This window comes from Rana temporaria, chromosome 2 (genome assembly GCF_905171775.1).
Source record: "Rana temporaria chromosome 2, aRanTem1.1, whole genome shotgun sequence".
Lineage (NCBI taxonomy): Eukaryota > Metazoa > Chordata > Amphibia > Anura > Ranidae > Rana > Rana temporaria.
The window spans coordinates 284,643,347-284,669,792 of NC_053490.1; the positions used below are offsets into that span (position 1 = coordinate 284,643,347).

Genomic DNA, 26,446 nt, shown 5'->3' on the forward strand with positions numbered 1-26,446 from the left:
TGCACTTTGTCGTCCACGTGGAGACCCTGAATTTGACCGGCTCTACAAAATTCGGCCCCTCGTAAACCATTTCAACGACCGTTTTGCAGCCTTGTTTAATCCCCAGCAAGTTGTATGCGTTGATGAGTCCCTCATTAAATTTTCTGGCCGCTTGTCTTTCAAGCAGTACATTCCCAACAAGCGTGCCAGATACGGGGTCAAGCTCTATAAGCTCTGTGACAGGGCCACAGGCTACACATGGAGCTTTAGGGTTTACGAGGGCAAAGATAGTCAGGTAGAGCCGGAAGGATGCCCAGATTACATGGGGAGCGCTGGCAAGATCGTTTGGGACTTGGTGTCACCCTTATTCGGAAAGGGGTACCACTTGTATGTGGACAATTTTTACAGCAGCGTGCCACTTTTTAGTCACTTGTTTGATCAACAGATTGGAGCATGTGGCACCGTGCGACCTAATCGCTGGGGCTTTCCCCAGAGGCTTGTAGAATCTCATCTAAGGCTGGGGGCGAGAGCCTGCTGCAGATATAAAAATTTGCTCGCTGTGAAGTGGCGGGACAATAGGAATGTTTTCGTTCTTACCACCCTTCACGCAGACACGACAGTACAAATTCGTACGGCGACTGGTGTTGTGGAGAAACCCCTCTGTGTCCACGAATATAACCAAAATATGGGAGGGGTGGACCTCAATGACCAGTTGATGGCGCTGTATCATATCGCCCGTAAGACGAGACGCTGGTACAAAAAAGTGTCTCTACATTTATTTCAATTGGCTCTACTGAATGCTTTTGTCTTGTACAGAGCTTCAGGACAGAACGGATCCTTCCTTCAATTCCAGATGGATATCATCACAGAACTCCTGTATCCAGGCGGTACTGTACCTCACCATCCCCTACCAAATGCAGTAAGCCGACTGCATGAGAGGCATTTTTCATATGCCCTCGAGAGTACCCCTACCCAACGAGCCCCCCAAAGAAGATGTCGTGTCTGTAGCAAGCGCGGATTTAGGCGTGACACCCGTTATTTTTGTCCCCAATGTCCTGCCGATCCTGGTCTTTGTATTGGTGAATGTTTTGAACGCTTCCACACACGAGTTAATTATTAGTGTAGGGTAAAACATTTCACAGGCTAGGCTCACTTACACAGGGTCTCCCAAGATGCCATCGCATTTTGAGAGACCCAAACCTGGAACCGAACAGTTGAACAGTTACAAAAAAAGTGGTAAAAAATAAAAAAAACAAAAATAGTTGTCGTTTTATTGTTCTCTCCCTCTCTATTCTCTCTCTATTGTTCTGCTCTTTTTTACTGTATTCTATTCTGCATAGTTTTATTGTTATGTTTTTTCATGCTTGCTTTTCAGGTATGTAATTTACTTTACTGTTTTCAGGTACGCCATTCAGCTGTTGCGCGGACTTATTTATCTTGACAGCAACAGTGTTTGCTCCCACGATATATAGCCGCCACTCCAGTGCTGTAGGAGGTGATTTCACCACCACAGTTAAAAAAAAAAGAGCATATATGCCGAAGCATGGGGGCATTAGGGGCGGAGGAGCGATTTTGCTCCTAATGCCGCGTACATACAGTTGACATTCCTACGGAGGCTTTCCTCTGGAAAAGTCTGACCATTTGTACACGGCATTGAAAAGTCAGACCGTGTGTACGCGGCATAGAAAAGTTCCGACCGTGTGTACGCGGCATAACTTTTTTGCGGGAGGATGCCCCCATGCTTCGGCATATATAAATGGTGCATGTATGCCCATCATTAGAAGTGGGTGGATGAAGGGAGGTATTCTAATGGTGGGCATACCCACCGATCAATCCATATGTGGAATTACACCCCAAAATACATTCTGCTGCTTCTCCTGAGTACGGGAATACCACATGTTTGGGACTTTTTGGGAGCCTAGCCGCTTACGGGACCCCAAAAACCAATCACCGCCTTCAGGCTTTCTAAGGGTGTAAATTTTTGATTTCACTCCTCACTACCTATCACAGTTTCGAAGGCCATAAAATGCCAAAATAGCACAAAAAAAAACAAATGACCCCATTTTGGAAAGAAGACACCCCAAGGAAACTGCTGAGAGGCATGTTGAGTCCATAGATTATTTATTTTTTTGTCCAAAAAAAACAGTTAAAGCAGCGTTTACCAATTACCAGTTAAAGCAGCGCAGTGCCAAATTGTAAAAACACCTTGGGTCTTTAGGCAGCATATTGGTCCAGTCCTTAAGTGGTTAAATATAACAAAAATAACTTAAAAGTCAGCAGCTACAAAAAGTGTACTCAGACACTTACCTATCCCACGGTCCAGCGATGCGGACTCACAAAGCCCCGTTCCCCCCCAAGGCGTCGACATTCTAACTGTGGGCGAGCAGCACTACATGCTGTGAATGGTCAGGCAATCTTCTGGGACCTGTGACGTGTCCCAGAAGATTGCAGGGAGGGAGGGGGGAGAGGTGAACTTGCTTCTGGAGCCACAGAGCCCGGGGAGGAAGTGGGAGCTGGGCATCCATAAAAACTGGGTATCTGCTCCTCCCCCCAAAAAAATGACATGCCAAATGTGGCATGTCAGGGGGTTACCATCATTTAAAGAGGAAGTTAAATTTTTGGGTGGAACTCTGCCAGGGGTGTAGATAAGGGAGGGGGGGGGGTCAGGGGTGTTCAACCCCCCCCCCCCGGGCCAAAATGAAATGCATGGTGTTGCACATGGCACCAAAGACAGGCAGCACTGCAGTCAGTGGCACGCGGAGTGTAATAATGATGCAGCAGCAAGTGTAATAGATCACTAGGCATACCCGCATGCACGTTGTGGTACACCGCCAGGCCAGTCTATCAGGCTCAGGCTGAAGGCTGGCAGATCTATCACCAGGCAGCACACTGAGCACAGTGGGAGCCGGCGGTGCATGTAGTCCTGCCCACTGCTCTCTACACCCTATATTCCCATTGGCTTGCAATGCCACTCCCACCTTGGGCTTGGGAGAAAAGCTTTGCCTGGGTCCTGGATGCTGTTGTTCTGTCCGGGTATTTCCGACATTCTCTTCTGGCCTAGTATCGGAGAGTGTCCTCAGACTTGCCACTGCTCAGACTGCTGTGCTGCTGCTGGCATTCTGCTGTTCATACGAGGTAATCGTGAGTCAATGAGAGACTGTCTGTGATTCTGTGTGGCAACTAGCAAAGTATGTGATTGAGGCTGGCTGGGCAAAATTTTTCAGAAATGCAGAAATACAGAAATGAGCCCCTTTGATTACATCCCCTCCAGCAATTAACATCCGCCGATATAAATATCTGAGCCAATCGAGCCAGTGTACGATACCATCTTGTCAGAAACTTGTAAGACATCTCCTGTATATAGGAACTTATTGAAGTAAGGTGTGTTGCTCCCATCAGCCTTTTAATTTGCTCTGATGTAAAATTATGGCCCAGTTCTCTTTCCCATTCTCAAATGAAATAGGGAGTTGTCATATTTTGGGCGCTCAGAACCAACCTATACATTCGAGACAACATATGACCCAGATCTGATAAATTAACACACAATTCCTCAAAAGTGTTTAGCGGGTTTGCTGGCCTGATCTGGAGCTTCCACTTATTGAACAAATCTGTCAGTTGACGGCATTTCCATATAGCCATTGGTACTTCCACCAATGAAAGCAATTTACCCTGTGGGGCCATGCGAGCGCAATTACCCTTCTTGTCCATTCCCCAGCAATCTAAACTCCCTTTCTCTTCCCCCGGAGAAAACCAGGGAAATCCTTCCAATGTGTTATAGGGGATATTGGGGGAGGGGGGGGGACTTCCCTGTACTGTTCATTCTATCCCAAATGGATAGTGTTGTCTTCGTCAATGGTGATGCATATTCCGACAGCCCTCTATAGGAAACCGGAATCCAGGGGGCTCCGGCCAAGTTCCTACCGGCTTATGTTTTCTGCAAGGGCACCCAAATTTTACTAGCAGTGTCATGGTACCAGTTCATTATACAAACCAGGGCCATGGCTCTGTAATAAAATGCTATATCTGGGAGTCCCACACCACCCTCCCGTTTTGGTCTCCTCAAAATCTTGTATGCCAACCTGGGATGTTTATATCCCCACACAAAGGTCATAAAAGCCCTTCGTATTTGTTTAACCACTTTACTACCGCCCGCCATCAATTGACGGCGGGACGATAATGCTCTAGTTCTGGGAGGACATCATACAAGCCACTAGGGGGCGCACCCGCCGTGTTACTGGGAACCTGATGCACGTGCCCGGCGGCCGCGATGTCCGCCGGGCACCCGCGATTGCCCAGTAACTAAGCAGGACTGTGGATCTCTGTGTGTAAACACAGAGATCCACATCCTGTCAGGGAGAGGAGACCAATAGTGTGTCACTTGTACATAGGGACACAGATCGGTCACCTCCCACAGTCAGTCCCCCCTACAGTTAGAATCACTCACTAGGGTACACATTTAACCCCTTGATTGCCCCCTAGTGGTTAACCCCTTCCCTGCCAGTCACATTTACACAGTATTCAGTGCATATTTATAGCACTGTTCGCTGTATAAATGTGAATGGTCCCAAAATAGTGTCAAAAGTGTCCCATATGTCCACCGCAATATCGCAGTCACGATAAAAATCACTGATTGCCGCTTTTACTAGTAAAAAAAATAAAAAAAATAAAAATGCTATAAATTTATCCCCTATTTTGTATAACTTTTGCGCAAACCAATCAATATACTTGTTTTTTTATATATTTAGATGATAGACGACAGCATTCATAAAAACTGGAGAAGGAAAAAAGCTGAAATCAGGTTAGATTTTCTATAGGATCTGATATAATACAAATAAGGATGTGATTGCTTACTAGGGGCAACACATATACTGTAATATTTCCTTTTTCCAGTCTTTGTAATTTTGGCACAATGTATTTTATTTAAATAGACTTTTACTTAGTACCTTCTGATTTTTTAATCAGCTGGCATATGCTGTGTCCAAATTCATTAGCTATTGTAAGAGGTTAGCTCGGTAGTGGGGTGTGTGACCCCTTGGATGGGTTCACTACACACTGAATTTATACAGACAGGCAGTCGAAGACGGTTGAAAACAAAGATTTTGGTTTATTCTTCCATCTTGCTGGAAACAAGTGCAAGCATTCAAACAGCATAAACAAAATCAAACATAAAATAAACCCTGGCCACTTGGGACGTCTATCTTCACACACAGGAACCTATCTATGGGGTCTGGCACAGCCTAGTGCTGGGCAGACACTGCTGGTCATACAGCAGAAAAACAATAGTCTTTTGATTTTTATCACAAAGAAAAATCAATCCTCTCCTCCCCTTCTCAGAAGACTTTCAGTACGCTGCTCTCCTTACTCACAAAGCCTCAGGATGATGCAGCAATTCAGTGGTAATCCTCTGGACTACTTATAGAGGCCTTAATTGCCTCATTCTGAACAGCTGAAGTTTTTCAATGGCCTTTAGCCTTTTCTGGCTACTGTTGCAGCCGACGCCTAATAACAATTGGTGTATTGTCTAAACAAGGCAGAAATGTATGTCCCGTCTGTGACAACACCCACACATTTATCTGACTTCCTGTCACACTATGTACCTATGATCAGCTGTGCTGTTTTCACCACAAGAGACAGGCACTTCTTATCCTCTGCCCTGCAGCTGGCATACCAAACTACAGGGCAGTGTAATAGAATACTCTCAGTAGTACAATGATAGAAATTGACTAGATGCCTTAAGTCAATCCATCCTGTTTCAGTCTCTGAAGGAAAAACAGTCTCTGCTGCACTTTAAAAAGCACAAAACAACAATAGTTGGAGTGGTAAAGAAGTGAACCCAACCAATGCAGCACGCCGTGAATGGGTTAAATTAGTTTTCACTCTTAATACCAGCAATATCCTGGAGGACTTGACATGCAAACAGGAATATCATATGCTTCTGCATGTTTTGAAACCCGAAATTACAGTTTGGTGTGATTGAACAGGTCTCAAACAATACATGTTTAAACAGATGATACCACGTGGTTTTCTCATTATAAAGATACTCACTGCAGTCTACTCAAAAGAATTTGTAACCGGGTGGAACGCAATCGTGAGTAAGTGCTCTTTTTACTTACTGCATTTATTTGTAGAGAAGGAAGAATAGAGTCTTGTTAAATTGAATACTGACATTCTACTGCCTATAATCATTATCTAAATTTGAACGTTTGCCTCAGTTTCCAGATTTGGACAGGAATTTACAAGATATAGTAACGAAATCAGAAAACAAAATTATGGGGATTAAAAGGGTTACATTTCAGAAAAAAAAGAAAGACATCAGAAAACTCCACACTCCATTCTAAAGAAAATAAATAGATCTTATGAGAATCAAACATACAAAAGGGTTCATTTCAGCTCTCCGGAGGAATCTGTCAGAACTGTTATGGAAAGAGATATCTTTAAAAAAATTTAATAATAAAATGTTTTAATAATTTGACAGCCGACATCCTGCGCAACTTCGTTGTGGTTTGCCTGCGACTTCATTAACAGAGGTCAATGCAAGTCGCGATAAGGTCGCCCCAAAGTATTGCAGGAACTTTTGGAATGTGGAGATTCCTCATATGTGTGTTCAGGTAGACTTGTAGACACAACTGATTAACAAACCTGGTTATCCAGTGACCAATCATTGTCTCTGCTTTCAGAAAGACAAACACAGGACGAAACGCCACTCACAGAATTGAACTGGTTATAACTATTGCACTAACTCAAATAGTCAAGTTCATCAGTTCAAAAGCTTTATATTGCAAGTCATAAAGATCAAGACTTTCATAACACTGTGTTCATAAACACAGTACCTCACAAAAGTGAGTACACCCCTCACATTTTTGTAAATATGTTATCATATCTTTGTGACAACGCTGAAGAAATGACACTTTGCTACAATGTAAAGTAGTCAGTGTACAGATTGTATAACAGTGTCAATTTGCTGTCCCCTTAAAATAACTCAACAGCCATTAAGATACTTATTTTCCTTCGGGAAAAATCCAACTCAGAAGTATAAGAAAGAGCTTCAGGTAATTGTGGATAAAGGTTTCAAAAGAGGAATTTTGAATAAGAAGGAGAAATTCTATCTGATCCCGGTTGCACCTCACATTCCGGTGATCTATTATCTCCCAAAAGTGCACAAGAATCCTATGGTGGAATCGATTCTGTCACCTCCCAGAATTGGGAGGTTTATATATAATTTATTGCAGCCTCTCGTTTCTAAAACTCTATCCTACCTGAAAGATAGCATGCAGGTTATTAAAATTTTGAATCAAATACCCTTGAAAGAAGGATATATTATGGCCACTGCAGACGTGACTTCTTTGTATACCATAATTTTCCACTAACATGGTAGAGAGGCTGTAAAATGCTATATAGAGAGAGACTCTGATATTTCTTTCTTTCTCCTCCTCTTTATTCTCCGTGTCCTCGACTTTGCAATGAGCCACAATTATTTTTGGTTTAACTTCTCATATTATCTGCAAGGTCATGGAGTAGCGATGGGAGCCAAGTTTGCGCCAAGTATGGCCAACTTGTTTATGGCCAAGTAGGAGGAGGACATCGTCTATGGTCAACGGAGGACTGAATTGGTCTTCTGGGGGCGCTATATAGATGAAATGCTCCTCCTCTGGGAGGGAGATCAAGCCTCTTTGGATCTGTTCATTGGCGAGTTGAACGCCAATGGTCGAGGCATCGTTCTTTAGTATGAGGTCAGTACCTCAACTATGCATTTTTTTGGATTAGGACATTAGAATTTAGAATGGCAAGTTTATTACATCTACCTATTTCAATAATACAGACAGGAACGGCTACATAGGGTTGGATAGTTGACATCATGAGTCTTGTCTCAGATCTGTCCCTATGAGCTACTTGAGATTGAGGAGAAATGACTCCCTTCAAGATGATTATATGAGGGAAGCGGAGTTCCGTAAAGCGTTTTTATACCCTTTTTTTTCACTTTAACCGACAGGTTAGCCTATAATAAGGCATACCTGTAGGTAAAAAGAATATCTCCTAAAACTTTACGGTTTAGGAGATCACTCTTCAGAGACCAAACTATAATTATTTGTTTGTTGAATTTTTTTAATGTTTTGAGACAGAGAAAGGGACTGAGGACAAAAACTCCCCAGTGCTTTCTCTGCTGCCTCAGCTGAACTGGACAGTAAATAAATAGGAAGTGCTCAATGCTGAGCAGCTTCCTCTTCATTCACAAACCGAAGCATAGTAAGCACAGTTTACTCTGCTTCAGCAATGAATAGACACAGGAGCAATCTGTACTGATCACTCACTGTGTTTTCTATGCTCAGAAAAGCAAGGGACAGGCAAATATACAGTGCTGCGAAAATGTAATTAAACACAATTTTTTTAGAAAGCTTAGTTAAATTTCACTTGCCACACCCAGGCCTGATTACTGCCAGACCTGTTGAATCAAAAAATCACTGAAATAGAAGCTGTCTGACAAAGTGAAGCATGCTAAAAGATCTCAGAAAGCAACACATCATGCCGTGATCTAAAGAAATTCAAGAACAGATGAGAAACAAAGTTATTGACATGTATCAGTCTGGAATCCTTTCCAGACTGATACATGTCAATAATTTGATTTGGGATGCCAGGGAACCACGTTGAGAGCCATTATCCACAAATGGAGAAAACTTGGAACAGTGGTGAATCTTCCCAGGAGTGGTCGGCCAACAAAAAGGACTCCAAGAGCACAACGATGACGAATCCTGGAGGTGATAAAAGAACCCAGAACAACATCTAAAGAACTACAGGGCTCACTTGCCTCAGGTAAGATCAGTGTTCATGATTTAACAGGGTTGTAAAGGTTTGTTTTTTATTTTCTAAATAGGTTCCTTTAAGCTAGTGCATTGTTGGTTCACTTACCTTTTCCTTCGATTTCCCTTCTAAATGTTTTTTTTTCTTTGTTTTCTTTGTCTGAATTTCTCACTTCCTGTTCCTCCTCAGTAAGCTGTTCAGTAAGCTGTTCTGGCTGACTATCCACCGCTCGGATGTTGGTGGAAAGCTTACTGAGGAGAAACAGGAAGTGAGTAATTCAGACGAAGAAAAAAAACATTTAGAAGGGAAATCGAAGGAAAAGGTAAGTGAACCAACAATGCACTACCTTAAGGAAACCTATTTAAAAAATAAAAAACAAACCTTTACAACCCCTTTAGCAATAAAAAGAGACTGGGCAAAAATGGCATCCATGGGAGAGTTCCAAGGCCAAAGCCACTGCTGACCAAAAAGAGCACAAAGGCTCATCTTACCAAAAAACATCTTGATTATCCCCAAAACTTTTAGGCAAAATATCTGTGGACTGATGAGACAAAGATTTAACTTTTTGGAAGGTGTGCATCTCGTTACATCTGCCATAAAACGAATACAGCATTCATAACAAGAACATCATACCAACAGTCAGACATGGTGGTGGAAGCATGATGGTCTGGGGCTGCTTTGCAGCTTCAGGACCTGGACGACTTGCCATAATTGCTGGAACCAGGAATTCTGAACTCTACCAGAAAATTCTTAAGGAGAATGTCCGCCATCAGTTCGTGACCTCAAGCTCAAGTACACTTGGGTTATGCAGCAGAACAAAGACCTGAAACACAACAGCAAGTCCACCTTCAAATGGTTGAAACAAAGCAAAATGTAGGTTTTGGAGTGGCTTGGTCAAAGCCCGGACTTAAAGAGGAAGTAAACCCTGATGGGATTTAATTCCTCTTTTTCTCACTGCAAAACTTGCAAACTAAAATCATAATGGGCTAGTGTGCATCGCATACTAGCCCATTATGTGACACTTACCTGCAAACAAATCCAGCGCTTTCCCCTGTGCAGGCTGCGTCCATTTTCTCGCCCCTCTTCCTTCTGGGCCCGCGAACTCCGGCTCTGTGATTGGCCGGAGCCGCGTGACATCACTCCTGCACATGAGGGAGCTGCCGGTAACGGCACAGTCTAACTGAAGCAACGGCACGATGTGCCATTGCTTCAATGCGAATATGCCAATGACTTTGGCGCATTCAGATACAGGGGGATATCTCCTAAACCGTGCAGATTTATGAGATATCCTGGGTAGCTACAGATAAGCCTTATTATAGGCTTACCTGTAGCAAAAAGTGGTTTGTAAGGGTTTACAACCACTTTAAAGCCAATTGAGATGCTGTATCCTGACCTTACACAGACTGTTCGTGCTGAAAAACCCTCCAGTGTGACTGAATTAAAACAATTCTGCACTGAAGAGTGGGCCAAAATTGCTCCACGGCAATGTGAAAGACTCATTGCTAGTTATCGCAAATGATTGATTGCAGTTGTTGCCGCCAAGGGTGGCACAACCAGTTTTGGGTTTAGGGGACAATTACTTTTTCACATAAAGCCAGGCAGGTTTGGACAGCTTTTTTGCCTTATGAAATTAAACTTTCTTTTAAAAACTGAATTTTCTATTTACTTGGGTTATCTTTGCGTAATAATATTTGTTTGATGATCTGAGTCATTTAAGTGTGACAAATATGCAAAAATAAAAATAAAAAAAATCAGAAAGGGGGCAAATACTTTTTCACAGCATTGTAACATATTTACCGGCCCACGCTCTTGATCCTTAACCTGATCCTCTCCTCCTGTGCCCTGCAGCAGCTGCAGTCAGCAGGAGGGAGAGGAGGAGAGCTGGCAGGGCTGCAAAGGCACACAGGGAGGTCACACAAGGGGGCTCAAATAAAATTAGAGAAGCAGGAGAAGGGGGCACTGCATGCAGACACTGTGATCTGATTCCCCTGAAGAGTAGCCAGAGGGAGAAGGAGAGAAGCCGGCTTCAGTGCAGGAGGGTCAAAGCCGGATCAGAGCAAGGGAATTAGTGGAGCCCAATACTTGTTCTGGCACTGGGCTCTGGGATTTAGTCTGGAAGAGTCTGACGCTGGGATTTCAATTAAATATTAGGATGGTCCCACCCTTTCCAGCAGGTAAAGATCAGTCACTGCCATGTAAGATGTGACTTATGGGAATAGAGATTTAAACTCCCTTATGTTCTCTCTGGAGCCACACAATAACACACAGAGCTAAAGGCACAAAACGCTGTCTCCCTGTATCACCAGCTGGGCATGATCTGGTAGTGTAATCAGCACTGCTGCAGAGTGATTGGAGTCCCTAACCGGTAACTGGGCATGATCACAGCTGTGTGCAAGGTGAGATTTCCTGCCTGAGCTGGAGCTTACTCACGCCGCTGTGGCGTGATGTAATTGCCAGTGTTTTGTCCGTGTAGCCATATGTGATGGGTCGCTATATGTGATGAAGCACCGGGACTAGTATGCACTTCCTGTTGGGGCAGGAGATCAGTCTGCCCAGCAGTGCTACTGTTGAGTAGAGCCGAGTGCTGGAATAAGTGTTCCAATGGTCAGCTGCAGGAAATTTACCTCAATCTGCAGGAACCCGGGACTATGTTTGACAGTTGGGGGGTATGCATTAGGGTTTGCCCAGGCACACCCCACGCACACGCCTATGCTTGGAGGGCTTGTGTGCTGTTTGGGGAAGAACCAGTTAAAACCAATGACTCTTACAGGGGTAGTGCTACACTCATATAAACATAGGCACTTTTAGAGAGCTCCATAAGGAGAGGAAATTATAGATAGTACAAGGACAGGAGATGCGAATATCACATCATAACTTTTCACATATTGATAAGTTAATAAGGAATGTACAAGTAAATAGTTCTAGCAATCATTTACTATGAGTTTATCTTTACCCGTATACTTTACTGCCAACGCTAAAACAACAATTGTTGTCTTTTATAATTATGTTTGCAGTCTCCCTATTCAATGAGATGGATTTTACCGGAGGGGAATCATATCTGTCCAGCTTTGACTCTAAGGCGTATTTGACTTCCTTCTGCACTCTTGGGTCCCAAAGAGATGACATACTGAAATTTAGACTAAAAAAACTTTATCAAACTTTTGGGCCAGGTATGTATTCACTCTACTATTGAGATCCATTATTTATTATGGTTCTATTCCTCTATGAACAATATTTATTATTATATCTTAAAATGTTAGTACTCATTTCATATATCTCAATGGTTAATATTTAGCAATGCTAACATTTCTGTGTTTTATTTTTTATCTGTAATTTATTTTTATTTTTATTTTTTTAATGCTGCTGGGCTTTGGGTTTCATGTGCTGGGCTGTTAATATTGAGAAAAAAGGGTTGATTGCTCCTTGATAAGAGTCACACCTATTTTATAATTTTTTTCACGTTATTACATGGATTTCTATCATCGCCAATATTCTACTCAGGTTTAATCACTAGTAAAAAGGCTTGATTTAAATTAGGGTTGTCCCGATACCACTTTTTTAAGACCGAGTACAAGTACGATCATTTTTTCCAAGTACTTGCCGATACCGATTACCGATACTTTTTTTCAATGTCATGTGACAGTTTGACAGATGGGGACTGATAGGAATCACTGATAGGCAGCACTTATGGACACTGACTGGTGACTGGTGCTGATGGGCACTGATAGGTGGCACTGACAGGTGGCTGGCACTGTTGGATGGCACTGATTGCACTGATAGGTGGCACTTATGGGCACTGATTGATGGCACTGGTTGCATTGATAGTTGGCACCTATGGGCACTGATAGCACTGATAGGTGGCACTGATAGATGGCACTGATCGGTGGAACTTGTGGGCACTGATAGATGGCACTTGTGGGCACCGGTGTCTGGCACTGAAATGCTGCGAAAAATGACACAGGATTTATAAAAAAAAAAAACTATGCTGCAACGCCCATCTTGGTACACCCTGCACTCAGCTGCAGTAAGCAGCAGCAGACATCTTGTTACACCCCATATAGCTCGGGCTGGGTGTAACAAGATGTCTGCTGCTGTTTACTGCAGCCGAGTGCAGGGTGTACCAAGATGGGCGTAGGGACGTTCAGCCGCTGACAGCGACCGAATGTGACAGCACCGGTCACCGATCCTGATGCGGCTGCGCCCTACACCCCTGCCAGCTAACTAAGTTACACTGCAGGGGAGGACTCGCTCTGCGCCCGCTGACTCCTTCCACCGACTGTGCCCACCCTCTCCAGCCAAACTCCAAGAGCACTTGTAAAAATTCAGTGTTTTACCAGCTTAACAACTGTAGTATCAGTAAAGTGCCAACAGTCCCCAGATCTACTATAAGCCTCACAGGGAATTTGGACATTCAGGGCCAGATTCAGAGAAGAAGTACGCCGGAGTATCTGCTGATACTCCGGCGTACTTTCAAATTTGCTGCGTCGTATCTTTAGTTTGAATCCTCAAACCAAGATACGACGGCTTCTGGCTTCGATCCGACAGGCGTACGGCTTCGTACGCCATCGGATCGTAGGTGTAATACTTCGGCGCCCGCTGGGTGGAGTTCGCGTCGTTTTCCGCGTCGGGTATGCTAATTAGCTGTTTACGGCGATTCACGAAGGTACGCGCGGCCGTCGCATTCTCTTAGGTCGTCGCTAGTCGGCTTTTCCCGGCGTATAGTTAAAGCTGGTATTTCGTGGCCTATCTTTAGACTTGCCATGTTTTTTTTTGCGTAAGTCGTCCATGAATAGGAAAGGACGTAACTCACGTCGACGTTCAAAAAATGACGTTGGTGCAACGTTCTTTTCACGCAAAGCATGGCGGGAAATTTCAAAACGGAGCATGCGCAGTACGTTCGGCGTGGGAACGCGCCTAATTTAAATGATACACGCCCCATTTGAATTAGGCGGGCTTGCGCCGGACGGATTTACGCTACGCGGCCGCAAGTTTACAGGCAAGTGCTTTGTGAATCAAGCACTTGCCCATAAAACTTGCGGCGGTGTAACGTAAATGCAATACGTTACGACCGCCGGAATTCTACGTGAATCTGGCCCTCAGTCTGCACAAAGGTTAGTATATCAACTGACTTCAGGCTCCGGAAATTGCACGATAGTAACAACTGACTCTGTCCGCCCTCTCCAGCCAGACTCTGCCCACTATAAATGGAAGCAAAAAGGTATGGACAGCCGCAAAAACAATAAAAGCATTCAATCCAGTAAAAAAACACTGCACAAACAGAGAAACAGCAAACGGTGGGATAATATATCTGACGCGTTTCACATTGTTATACAATGCTTAGTCATAGCTAGACTCTGCCCACACTCCCCAGCCACTGACTCCTCCCACCCTCCCCAGCCATTGACTCCTCCCTCACTCTCCGGCCACTCTACACTAAAAAAAAAAAGTATCGGGTGAAGCATCGGCAGCAAATGCTCGGTATCGGTCCCGATACCGATACTAGGTACAACCCTAATTTAAATCATCATTTTTAAAGAGCACCTGTCATCTCTGTCCCGCAGTGGCTCCTCCTCTGACCCGCTGTTGACTCACCAACAGTCCCAGGCTGGTGATGCGGCAGTGACACAATAAGGTGAGAGATATGGCGGCAGCAGGTGAGTGGATGCCCGCTAACAGGTGCTGCCATGATGGATCTGAAATGGCAGGTTTCCTATTTAGAATAATAAGCTGTCAGGTTTAGTAAAACAGCGATAGCAGAACTGATTTTAGGTTAATCACACATAGTTGGAGAACTACTGTTTTATTTAATAAAATAATAACATTGCCAGTGCATGTTATCTCATGGTTACTGTGAAATTGTGTGAATGCATAAATTCAGTGCATGTTATCTCAGCTTGCAGAGCCTGGATTCATTGAATTAGTTTACCAAAAATGTAAATATTGCAGAATATACAGCCTCATGCTACACAACTAATCTATTTCATGCAGAATAAACTGAAAAATGTATGTATCTTAAAGGGGTGTTCCAGACTTTTTTTAAGTTTATTAAAAGTCAGCAGCTACAAAAAGTGTAGATGCTGGCTTTTAATAAACAGACACTTACCTGCTCCACGGCTCCAGCGACGCGCCGGCCGGGGCTCCGCTCCTCGCCCCCCCTCTTCATTCCTAGTGTGGGCACCCGGCAGTGACAGCTTTCGGCTTCACGACCGGGCACCCACTGCACATGCGCGAGCGGCACTGCGCATGCGCGAGCGGCGCCGTCCGATTGGACAGGCGCTCGCCTACAGGGAGGGGCTGCAATAAGGCGATTAAGCTATTCGCCTTACCAGCCCCTCAGCGGAAGGAGGAAGTGGGACAGGAAGTCCCCTTCTCCTGAAGCCCCCACTCCCCCCCCCAAAAAATGACATGCCAAATGTGGCATGTAAGGGGGCGAGGAGTGGGTTAAGCGGAAGTTCCATTTTTAGGTGGAACTCCGCTTTAAATAGAAAACTATCTTTGTGCAGCGGTACCCCCGAAAGGGCTGCTAATAGACTCTGTACCCCACTGATTACCTCGACTCTGCAAATCCTCCCTGACCTCTGACACCCTGGGTTCCATTATGTTGCCAGCTGTGGTAGTAAATAGAGACTCACCCATTATTAAGGAAACAGTTCAAATATGTTTACTGTATTATCAAAACACAAGATACATGTATATATCAACTTTGTCAGTAATGGAAACACACTGCCCTTTATCTCAAAACGTATCAAATAAACGCAATATATTGGTGTAAAATTCCCCTAATTGTGAATAAACACAAACATTAACTTGATCACAGGAACCTATGTGAACAGGTTAACAGGAGTGTAGAAACCTGGCACTATATTGTAAAAAAAAAAAAATGTAATCATTGATTTTTATCCACCCTGCTTTGTGGTCTAGTTCTGTTGCTCATGTGTCCATTGTAGGTTCTTTAGGCTGTGCACGGAAGCCAGCATGGGCACCCTGACCAGTCTGCAGCTACGCACACTGATAAAAAACAAACTGCCATGCCCATTTTTTCTGCTTTCAAGACATCGACTTCATTGACAATATATTCACTTGTTACCCAATATATCCCAATGACTTTCAGATGTCATTATAATAAGACAATCAATGTTATTCACTTTACCTGTCAGTATCCTTAATGTTATGGCTGATCAGTATATATGCCACAGATTTGTGGAGAGCTACCTAACCAGGGCTATTGTACCCATTTATAATTTAACTCACCAGCTCTAATTAAAAAAATCACTTGTGAACCTACAATGAACAACCTTGGTCAGGAAGTGGTTGTGTCAAAAGAAAACGAATTGGTATAATCTCCAGATACATCAATATAAGTGCACAAATTATGTTTTTAAAATTGTTAAAGGGGTTGTATGGGTTTGTTTTAAAAAAATAACAAACATGTTATACTTAATTCCACTGTGTAGCTCATTTTGCACAGAGTGGTCCCGATCCACGTCTTCTGGGGTCCCTCGGCGGCTGTCTCGCCTCCTCTCCGCTTCTGGTAACCCCCCTGGGAAGCGCTCTCCCAAGGGGGTTACCTTGCGGGTGCGCTCCCGAGTCCTGTATCCCGCGTCCATAGCAGCCGACTACAGCACTCGGCCACGCCCCCCGGCCCTCGCGTCAATGGAGTTGATTGACAGCAGTGCGAGCCAATGGCTGCGCTGCTATCAATCTATCCAATGAAGAGCGGGCCGAGAAGAGCCAAGAAGCAAGCGCGTTCTCGATGCAGGACTTTCAAGGGCTCAGTTATTTTTTTTCACCTTAATGGAAAATGACAGGTGGGCCACATCACTTAGTGGCTCCTACTGGGGCACTGCTACATAAACATTAACAGTAATCTAATTAAACAGTAAGCTAACTAGTCAGCTAGACAAGCATAGGTGACTCAGTGCCCACCCAAACCATTCAGCACCTACTCCCCAGTAAGAAGACCTAGGTCTGTCCATAGCTACAGGATTAGCAGACAGACAGAAACAGGTCACTAAATTAACAATGGAAATTTACACCTAGGAGGCACACAAGAAGAAAGGATACCATGTGAGAAAAACACCTTTGTAAATAGATAATAGCAGGAGACCCCAGCATCAGGTTGTTTTGAGCTGGTTATATTGACATCTCCTCTGTATCTAGGAGGGGGGGTTAAAGCAGTCAATGCTGATTTGGGCATAGCGGCTAGAAATCTGTATCCGGGTCTTTCAGTGCTCAGAGTCTGTGTGTTTCGGGGAGACATGAACTTGAATCCGAAGTAAAACTACCCCAGAGATCCACCAGGCACACACCTTCCAAAGAATAGAGCTCCCTCAAAAGCCAGGACCCATAGTCAGTAGGCAAGAGGCCATAGGCGTGCGCACAGGGTGTGCCAAGTGTGTCCAGGTACACCCTAATCACCCTGTGCTGCACAGATTCCTCCTGCTGCTTGGCTGCAGAGAAAGGAACTCAAAAGTGAGATATAAGGGGTCTGTTTAGGCCCTTGATATCTCACTAAAGCCTCCCAATGGTGTTCTTAAAAAATTGTAAAAAGAAAATAATAAAAAAATTATTGTAAAAAAAAATTGTAAAAAAAAAAAAAAATTGTAAAAAGAAATAATAAAATAAAAAGAAACTACTGACAACAGTCCCTGCCCACTGACACCATCTACTGACACTGTTCATTGCCCTATATATTTATATATATATATATATATATATATATATATATATACACAAATGTTTGTTTGAGCTTTGGGATGCACACCCTAATGTAATAGGCTGCGCACGCCTATGCAAGAGGCCAACCTGTAGTCCCCTCCAAAAGCCCCTGTCCTGGTTGGGTATATCACAACTTTGTTTACAGCTTCCTCTCCTGCAAGTGCTCCAACGCATACCACAGGTCCCAGCAAGTCTCTGTGTGACTGTATACTTAACTGTGTCCCCCTCAGGGTACAGACATCTTCCCTTTATAGAACACGGGAGGGAGGCTGGAACCCAGAGAAACCCCTTTAACACATTTGGAAAAAATTCCCCCTGACCTAGGCAGCCAGTTGCTAACTAAATATATAGTAGGCTACCTGCCTACAAGTGTATACTTAAAAGGGCTTAGAGCAGTCTGCATTTGCCAGGAGGGGAGCAGTTGTTAGACTTTCTTAAAGGCGCCGGAAAAGACTGTTTCAGCACCATTCTATTGAGTTTGTATGAAAGCTTGCTTTTGTGTTGAGTGGAATGTCCACAAAGTATTTGTGTAATGGGTGCAGAAATGTGGGCGAATTGAGGGATAAACTGCTGATAATACTCCACTAGCCCTAATAAGGAGCGGAGTGACTGTTTGTGGAACTGGTCAATCTTTCACAGCCTGAAATTTGGTTCTGGGTTAAGTCTGTACTTTGCCAGTCGGGTGAAGACTTGATCTAGGTGTTGAATATGATCCTTAAAGCTCCTGGAGAAAATAATGATGTTATCTAGATCTTTAAGGACTGTGTAGGAGTTTAAGTAGTAGTAAACCCAATATTTTGAATATATTGCAAACTAACCCAATATACTGCCACTTACCATCCATTAGATGCGGTGGCTAAATCAGTATTCTTTTCTTTGGCCTTGTACACACGCCCGGGTTTCTCAGCAAAAACCAGCAAGAAAACTGCTTCTTGCCGAGATTCCCGTTCGTGTGTACGAGGCATTCAGGTTTCTCGTCTGGAAATCTGGCCAGAATCCCGATGAGAAAACAAGAGAACCTGCTCTCTTTTTTCTCATCGAAATTCTTGTCGGCCTGTTTCCCGACGAAAAAAAACCCGAGAGTGTGCATACTTACCTGTTGCCGTGGAAACCCACGCATGCTCAAAATGACTTTGATGCATGCGTGGTAGCTTCCATGGCATAGGTAGGGTAAAGCAAGATGGCGGCGACGGCATCGAATGTGACGAGCGCATGCTCGTCATACGCGATGACGTCACCGCGTTCTTTCCTTTCAAGTGAACCGCGGTTCTTTTGAAATGAAAGTCAGCACACTCCGGCGGCAAGAGTTTCTTGCCAAGAATTTTGTCAGGGAAAACTACGTGTTTTTGCTGACGAGATTCTCAGACGTGTGTACGATCCCTATGTTTTTACCTTGTGATCTGATCAGTATACTGGCAAGCTCACCCAGCAGGATCAAGTCATAGGCAACAGGGCTCCTTCCAGACAAGCTCACCCAGCAGGATCAAGTCATAGGCAACAGGGCTCCTTCCAGCTTCAAGCTCCTCGAAGCTTTGATAGCTCAACAGCCATTCCCCCCAGCCTCTCTGACCAGGTGCCTAATAAGCAGGCATGAAAGGGAAGTACTTGCCCTGTTTTATTAACCCTTCCCAGGCTGACTCTCTACACTATCTATCTATCTATCTATCTATCTATCTATCTATCTATCTTGGCTAAGAATGGAAAGTCAGAGAAACACTGTCTGCAGTTGCTCTCTGTAGCTGCTGCCCTGCAGTGCTTAACTGATTAACAACAATATCAGCAAGAGGAAGGAGCTGCTGAGTCAGAGGAGTTCAATACACTGTTAGACAGCACTGCACTGTGAAAACTGTAGTCCAAGGGGAAAGAGACTCTACTTTAATCAAGAGATTATGAACTCCATTTCCCAGTGAGAGGGAGGAGGGAAAAGTCTGCATTTCCTCAGGCTGTACAGGACACTGCTTTTTTTGCCGTAAGAGAGCCCCTTACTTGTTGGGGGCCTGAGCGAAATTCGGAGTGTTGAGTTTGGAAGTGCCCACAGCCAGAGTCACCTGGATGCAGAGAAGAGAGTGGATTAATCACTGTGTGTTGATCGGATGGTGAGCTGCAATATCGATGGAACTAGTAAGCTGCTGCTGTGAGGATTTGCTATTTGCTGCAAGAGAGACTAAGCCCTTTAAGAACTGACCATACAGCCATATAGTAGCCTTATTGCTGCCTGCTGGCTTGACATAAATTATTTTCATGTGCACCAAAGGTACAACTGGGGCCCAATGCTGGATGGCTGAAGAGTTAGGACTAAATACTAATCCTTTTCAACTGCTACACAGAGACCATCACCTATTGCTTATGCTAAGAGTTACCGCTCAGGGGACATTGCACCATATCCTAGCCATTCTCCTAGAATGCATTCTAGATTAATTATAAGATTGTTATTCACATTTCAGGTAATGGAACAAAACTCTATTCTAAATTTTACTTTGGTAAAGCGATTACGTTGACTAGCTGACTGTGCCTGTATCTACCTACTGTATGCTCATTTATGTTCCTTCCACCATTTACTGTAACCCATACCAATACATTTAGTTAATTTACCACTAAACAGTCTTGTGTCTATTTCCTGATACTAATTCACAGTCGAGTTAAAGGTATTCACACTTGTGTTCCTATAAGAGCCTGCAGTAACTGTGACTCAACCAAGTGTACCAGATGGGCTGAGGTTGTTTTTTGGAGTCAAGGTGCAGAACAGGGAACCCAAATTACCAAGTGGCTCTTTCAGGGGTAGCGCTAGACACCTATTTTGTATATCTTTGTCTTTTAGATTTCAGTCCTAATGTTATACATTTTAATATTGGCAAAAGAATTTGTGTTTTCCTAAAACTAATACATCCAGGGGTTGCTACTAGCATTGTTATTCCAAACTGGTGTTGTGATAACGCTTTATTAAAACACGTTTTTATTTATTTTCCCATAGTTTGTCTTGTTTGCAATTCAGACATTATCTTCCATTGCAGGAGGGATCAGAGGAGATGTTCTAATTGACATTGGCACTGGACCCACCATCTACACACTTCTATCTGCCTGTGAATCTTTTCCATACATTATAGCCTCAGATTTTACAGACCAGAACCGAAACGAGCTTAAGAAGTGGCTGAAAAATGACCCAGAGGCTTTTGATTGGTCAGAAATTGTGAAGACTGTCTGTGAGATTGAAGGAAAGAGGTATGTAATGTTATCCTAACAATAGCTTTTGTACAATAATGTAAAAACAAAATGCAATAACAGCCGGTTCACACTGGGACAGTACGACTTGCCGAGAGACATGGCAAGGCGATTTGCACACGACTTCAGAGGCGACTTGCAAAATGACTTCTGTATTGAACTCAATCCAAGTTGCCCTGAAGTCGTCCCAAAGTAGTACAGGAACCTTTTTCTAAGTCGGAGCGACTTGAGTCGCTCCTATTAGAACGGTTCCATAGTACAGAACGGAGCGCGACTTATCAGGCGGCTAAGTCACCTGACGAGTCGCCCCTGTGTGAACCGGCTCTAAGTCTACCCCATGGAACTTGTTGACTATTTCAACATATATTTACAGACAAAAATGTGATTTTCATTTAAACAGTGACTACTGATAAATGTAATACACTTGAATAAAAAAAGTAAAAAAATTGCATAGTCAATATTTTATTAACAAGAATATCAATTGATTGTGTAAGTATACCCTTGACAACAAAAACTGGTATTGCCCTCTGTAGCATAAATTATATTCTGTATAACTGCCCGCCAGTCTCTGACATCCACTGACCTTTTTTCCCATACACAATTCTTTCAGTTGCAAGCCGTTTGTGGGTTTTCTTGTATGAACTACCCATTGGAAAATCCCCCTACAAAATTTCAATGGAAATCAAATCAGGGCTTTGACTAGGGCAGTCCATAACCCTCTTATTTTTTAACCATTTCCTGATAAATTTCCTTGTGTGCTTCAGATCATTATTGTGTTGAAAGACTAGTTCTTAGTTCAATATCTACTTTTAGACAGCTCGCGAACACCCGTTCATCACAACGCGATGATGTCAGCACGCAACTTCTCCCGACGTGCGTTTCATCACAATCTGATGTCGTCCTGGTGCCCCATACTACAAACTGTTAACCACTTAGCTATAATGTGGCAGTGTGGCTCTATTGCACGGAGCGGAGAGGGAGCTGATGCACGTGGCTGGAGGCCACAATGTCTGTCGTCCACCCGCGATCGCTCCACAGAGATGCAGAACAGGGATCTGCTTATGTAAACAAAGCAGATCCCCATTCTGAAAGGGGAGTACAGACGACAGATTGTCTGTTCCTAGTAATCAGGAAAAGTGATCTCTGTGTACTCCCTGTCAGTCCATCCCCCACACTTTTAGAAAGCACCTCCCTAGGACACACTTAACCCTTTGATTGCCCTGGTGTTAACCTCTTCCCTGCAAGTGTCATTTATACAGTAATCAGTGCATTTTTTTTTAGCACTGATCACTGTATCGGTATCACTGGTCCCCAAAAAATGTCACTTAGGGTAAGATGTGTCCATCGCAATGTTGCAGTCCCACTAAAAATCACTGATTGTCACCATTACCAGTAAAAAGTACAAAATATTGCGTTTTTTTTTCTAAATTTTCGGTCATTTTTTGAAAACTCAAAAGATAAAAACTGCAGAGGTGATCAAATACCACCAAAAGAAAGCTCTATTTGTGGGGAAAAAAAGACATCCTTTTAATTTGGGTACAACGTTGCACGCCCAGGCAATCGTTGGTTAAAGTAACGCAATGCCGTATCGCAAAAAATGCCTGGTCATTAAGGGGGTAAATCCTTCCGGTCCTTAAGTGATTAATGTTAGGCTGACTAATCTGTAGTTTCCAGGTATATACAGTATCTTGGCCCTCTTTCAAATATTGGTACCACATTCACTTTTTGACAATCAGTTGATACCTGTGATGGAAGTGTGGGTGGGACAGGACACACACGGAGAGCAAGAGTTTTTACTGTAAGATTAAAAGCTAGCAAAAGAGACAGGGCAGATGAGCATGGTGGCTGCAGAGTCCATAGCACAAGGGACAAGTCCTTAGCACAGGATGACATTCTGGGCACACAGCAGGGGTGGATAGTGGTTCACCACAACACGGATTAAGTCCTTGGCACAGGGCAACACTCCATGCACACAGCAGGGGCAGATAGTGGTTGAGTACGACAGGGATTAAGCCTTTGGCACAAGGCAACACTTTGGGCACACAGCAAGAGTGGATAGTGGTTCAGCACAACATGGATTAAGTCCTTGGCACAAGGTAACACTCCAGGCACACAGCATGGGCATAAAATGGTTGAATACAACAGGGATTAAGCCCTTGACACAGGGCAACACTCAGGGCACACAGCAGGGGTGAATAGTAGTTCAGCACAACAGGGATTAAGTCCTTGGCACAGGGAAATATTTCAGGCACACAGCTAATCTGCTCACAGGATGGCACATGGTATGGCTTGCAGGTAAAGGGTTATTTCGCTCACAGGATGGCACACAGTAGGGCTGGCAGACATATGGTTTTTACGCTCAACAGGATGGCACATGGCAGGGCTGGCAGGCAAAGGGTCATTCCGCTCACAGGATGTCAAACAGCAGGTCTGGCAGGCAAAGGGTTAATCTGCTCACGGGATGGCGCAGGGCTGGCAGGAAAAGGGTTAATCTGCTCACATGATGGCATATGGCAGGGCTGGCAGGCACAGGGTTAATCTTCTTATGGGGCTGGGTGCACAGCAGGGATGGCAGGCTTGCTAGATTTGGGTAGTGAGAGCAAGGGGGGAGGTCTCTGGGCTCTTGCTCATGAGGTTCCAATTATTGGTACCTAATCTGGAACCCTGGATTTAAATTTTATGGATATGAAGTGATGATAATTGTAAAAGTGTAAAACTGGATCATACATACAGTATTGCCGCCATCTGCAGACACTATTTCAATTAAAATCTAATGTTTACCGGTTCAAATACGTAGAAAAAGTCAACAATTTCCATGGGGGTTACTTACTTTTTTCTTTTTCAAACAAGCAAGACGCCGCTCCAGGTGAGCAATCTCTACAGTCCAGATGCGCTGGGTGCAATCCACGGCTCACCACCGATGATCAACCCTCCTGGGTTTCGGACACTCTGTCTTTGTTGGCTGTCATTTGCTATTTTAGGAATAAAATCGTTTGATCGTTCCTGTAGTGTGCAGCCATTTTTTTCTTCCTACTTTTTTCACATGATTGTATATATAGCCTAGTGTCTTAAAGATCCAGTTCAGTGATATCCTCCCTAACAGAGGAACAACCACTTGCAATTTATGAAGTCCCCCCTTTTACACTTTATCAGTCCTAAAAACCTTAAAGTGGGTCTTTTTTGACACACCTTGTGAACTGACCAGCCATCAGGGTTTAGGTGATTATGTTGTCTCTAAAACAAAATCTCAGTTCAGGAAGTAGATGGAGACCCTGACTGATAGCTGAACAAAGATGATTTCATCCTTCTGGTGACCAAAACAGATGAAGGCATTGTCAGGGGGAATACTGTGGTCTCTTTAAGGTGATAAATACCTGGAAGAGCTACACTGACATGTAATTTAGTATGCTGTAATCCAGGTCCAGTATGAAAAAGTAATTGAACGATTCATCTAGTTTACTATTTCATGTTTAAAGCAGGGACAAGTGGGAAGAAAAGCAGAACAAGCTGCGGTCCATAATACAGAAGGTTCTGAAGTGTGATGTGACCAGGAGTAATCCACTGGATCCCGTAGAGGTCCCCGCTGCAGACTGCCTGATCACCTCTTTTTGCTTGGAGACCGCTTGTAAAGACCTGGAGTCTTATCGCTGCTCTATTCAGAATATCACAAGACTGCTTAGACCAGGAGGACACCTGGTTCTTATCGGAGCCCTGGGGAACACCTACTACATGGTACAGCAGAAGGCTTTCTCATGTCTTTCACTAGATGAAGATGCTGTGAGGGGTGCGATCACCCAGGCTGGGTACACAATACAAAGCATGGAAATATTGCCAATCCCAGAGAAAACAGCTCACGTTGACACTGCTGACAGCTTGGCCAACTTTTTCCTTGTGGCGAAAAAGGAGACAGAGAATTTAACCTACTGATTTTCGGAAATTTAACAAATCACTGGGGCTGTACCATAAGTAATGCAAAAGTAAGCATGACTTTTTTATTAAAGCGGAGTTCCTCCAATATAAAAGTCAGCAGCTACAAAAAGTGTTTCAAAAAGTTATTAATCAGACACTCACCTGTCCCAGATTCCACCGATGCGGGCGTACGAAGCCCCGCTCGTCTCCCCCTCCTCTCTGCGGCCCCGGCATCTAGAATGTTGGTGCCCCGCTGTGGCTTCACAGCCGGGCACACACTGCGCATGCGCCAGCCACGCTGCTCGCCGTGATTGGCTGGGCAATCATCTGGGACCTGTGACATGTCCCAGATGATTGCCGAGAGGGAGGGAAAGTGGGAGCTGGAACCCTCTAAAAAGAGAGTTTACGCTCCCCCCCCAAAAAAAGGACATGTGACATATCAGGGGGTCACCAACCCTTAAAGCGGAAGTTCCATTTTTGGGTGGAACTTTGCTTTAACTTACATTGGTCATTCAAATTTCACTTGTTGGTAGACAAACTCTATACAAATGTACTACTCAACATAGTCTAAATCACAAGCGATGCATTTGTGCCATTGTTAAACTCGTCTCTCAAATTCAGATTGATATTCTGGAAGTGTTTGAAGGCAAGTAAAAGACACTATTTTGCCAGTCTGGTGACAGGGGGTGAAATATGGGTGTATCTTTATTATCCAGAAACTAAGAATGAATCCTTGAAATTAAGTCACACATCCTCCCCAAGGCCTAAGAGTTTCAAGAGCCAGTAATCAGCACAGAAAATCGTTGTGACTGTTTTTGTGATGAAAAGGATATCATTCTGGAATATTTTCTGAAATGTGGCGGTTCTGTGACCAGTGAGTGGCACATTAAGACACTTAGCCCTGATTCACACTGGGCTGCGGGAGTGAAGCCATGCAAGTTCAGCTGAACTCGCACGGCTTCACTCCCGCTGGCAGTCCCGATTTCGGCCGCGATTTGAGAGACATCTGTGCAGATGTCAATGTAAATCGCGGCCCGAAATCACAAAAAGTAGTTCAGGAACTACTTTTTGAAATCGGTGCAGCGCCGCAGATGCGGCGTCGCACCGATTAGGACGGTGTCATTGCCGACAAATGCCGTCGATTTGAGATGCGATTTCACATGTGAAATCGCATCTCAAATCAAAGCAAATCGTACCCAGTGTGAAACTGGGCTCAAAGTGTTACTAAACCCACAACAGTAAAATCAGTCTTTGTATGCAGTAAAGTATACTTCTTATACTCATTGTGGAACCTAAGGGATTAATCCTCCACATTGTGTTAAAAGGCGGTTTGTTCATGTCTCCTCTGATCTCCCCCTTCTTCCACTGCCCCAATCCATCTCTTAATAAAACAGGGTCTTGGGGGCACTCTGCACATGCTCAGTTTGGTGTGTATTGCTAGTGGGTTTTTTTTCTTGGAAGGATGCATGTGGTCAGCACAGGGCCAATCGGCACCATCCAGACAGATGGTCAGGAGTCCTGCAGCCTCATAGGACAGTCAGAGAAGAATGAAAACGCCTTCTACAAGCTTTAACTAGACACTCATAGAAGTCACAAGACTGCTCTAACTGCTGATGAGAAAAGGTATATCAGTTTATATTTACTAAAAAAATTGCATTCTCATGTTCAGTATACTGTGAGAGACCAGATATAATGAATGCAGGGTCCTGAGTTTAGTAACACTTTAAGAAGTGTAGCGAAGCCATTAGGAGGAAGAGACTAAACAAGAATCTAAAAATGATCCATCTACAGTTCTACACAAATGGAAATGCACAAGCCCATACAT

General features: G+C 43.9%; 1 protein-coding gene across 6 annotated transcripts in view; it reads left to right on the forward strand.

Annotated features, from left to right (window-relative positions):
* Nucleotides 1-24,734, forward strand: part of LOC120926876 (nicotinamide N-methyltransferase-like) — a 39,681-nt gene extending 14,947 nt beyond the window's left edge. Inside the window, exons 2-7 of one of the 6 annotated variants that reach the window (XM_040337162.1) lie at nt 4,725-4,777; nt 6,017-6,071; nt 6,657-6,818; nt 11,790-11,945; nt 20,505-20,712; nt 24,189-24,734. In XM_040337162.1, coding sequence (XP_040193096.1) covers nt 11,807-11,945; nt 20,505-20,712; nt 24,189-24,639 — 798 coding nt within the window. In that variant the 5' untranslated portion in view covers nt 4,725-4,777; nt 6,017-6,071; nt 6,657-6,818; nt 11,790-11,806 and the 3' untranslated portion in view covers nt 24,640-24,734. The remainder of the gene's footprint in view (nt 1-4,724; nt 4,778-6,016; nt 6,072-6,656; nt 6,819-11,789; nt 11,946-20,504; nt 20,713-24,188) is intronic. The other 5 variants (XM_040337164.1, XM_040337160.1, XM_040337163.1 and 2 more) reach the window with 5 other exon arrangements.
* Nucleotides 24,735-26,446: the final 1,712 nt, after the last annotated feature.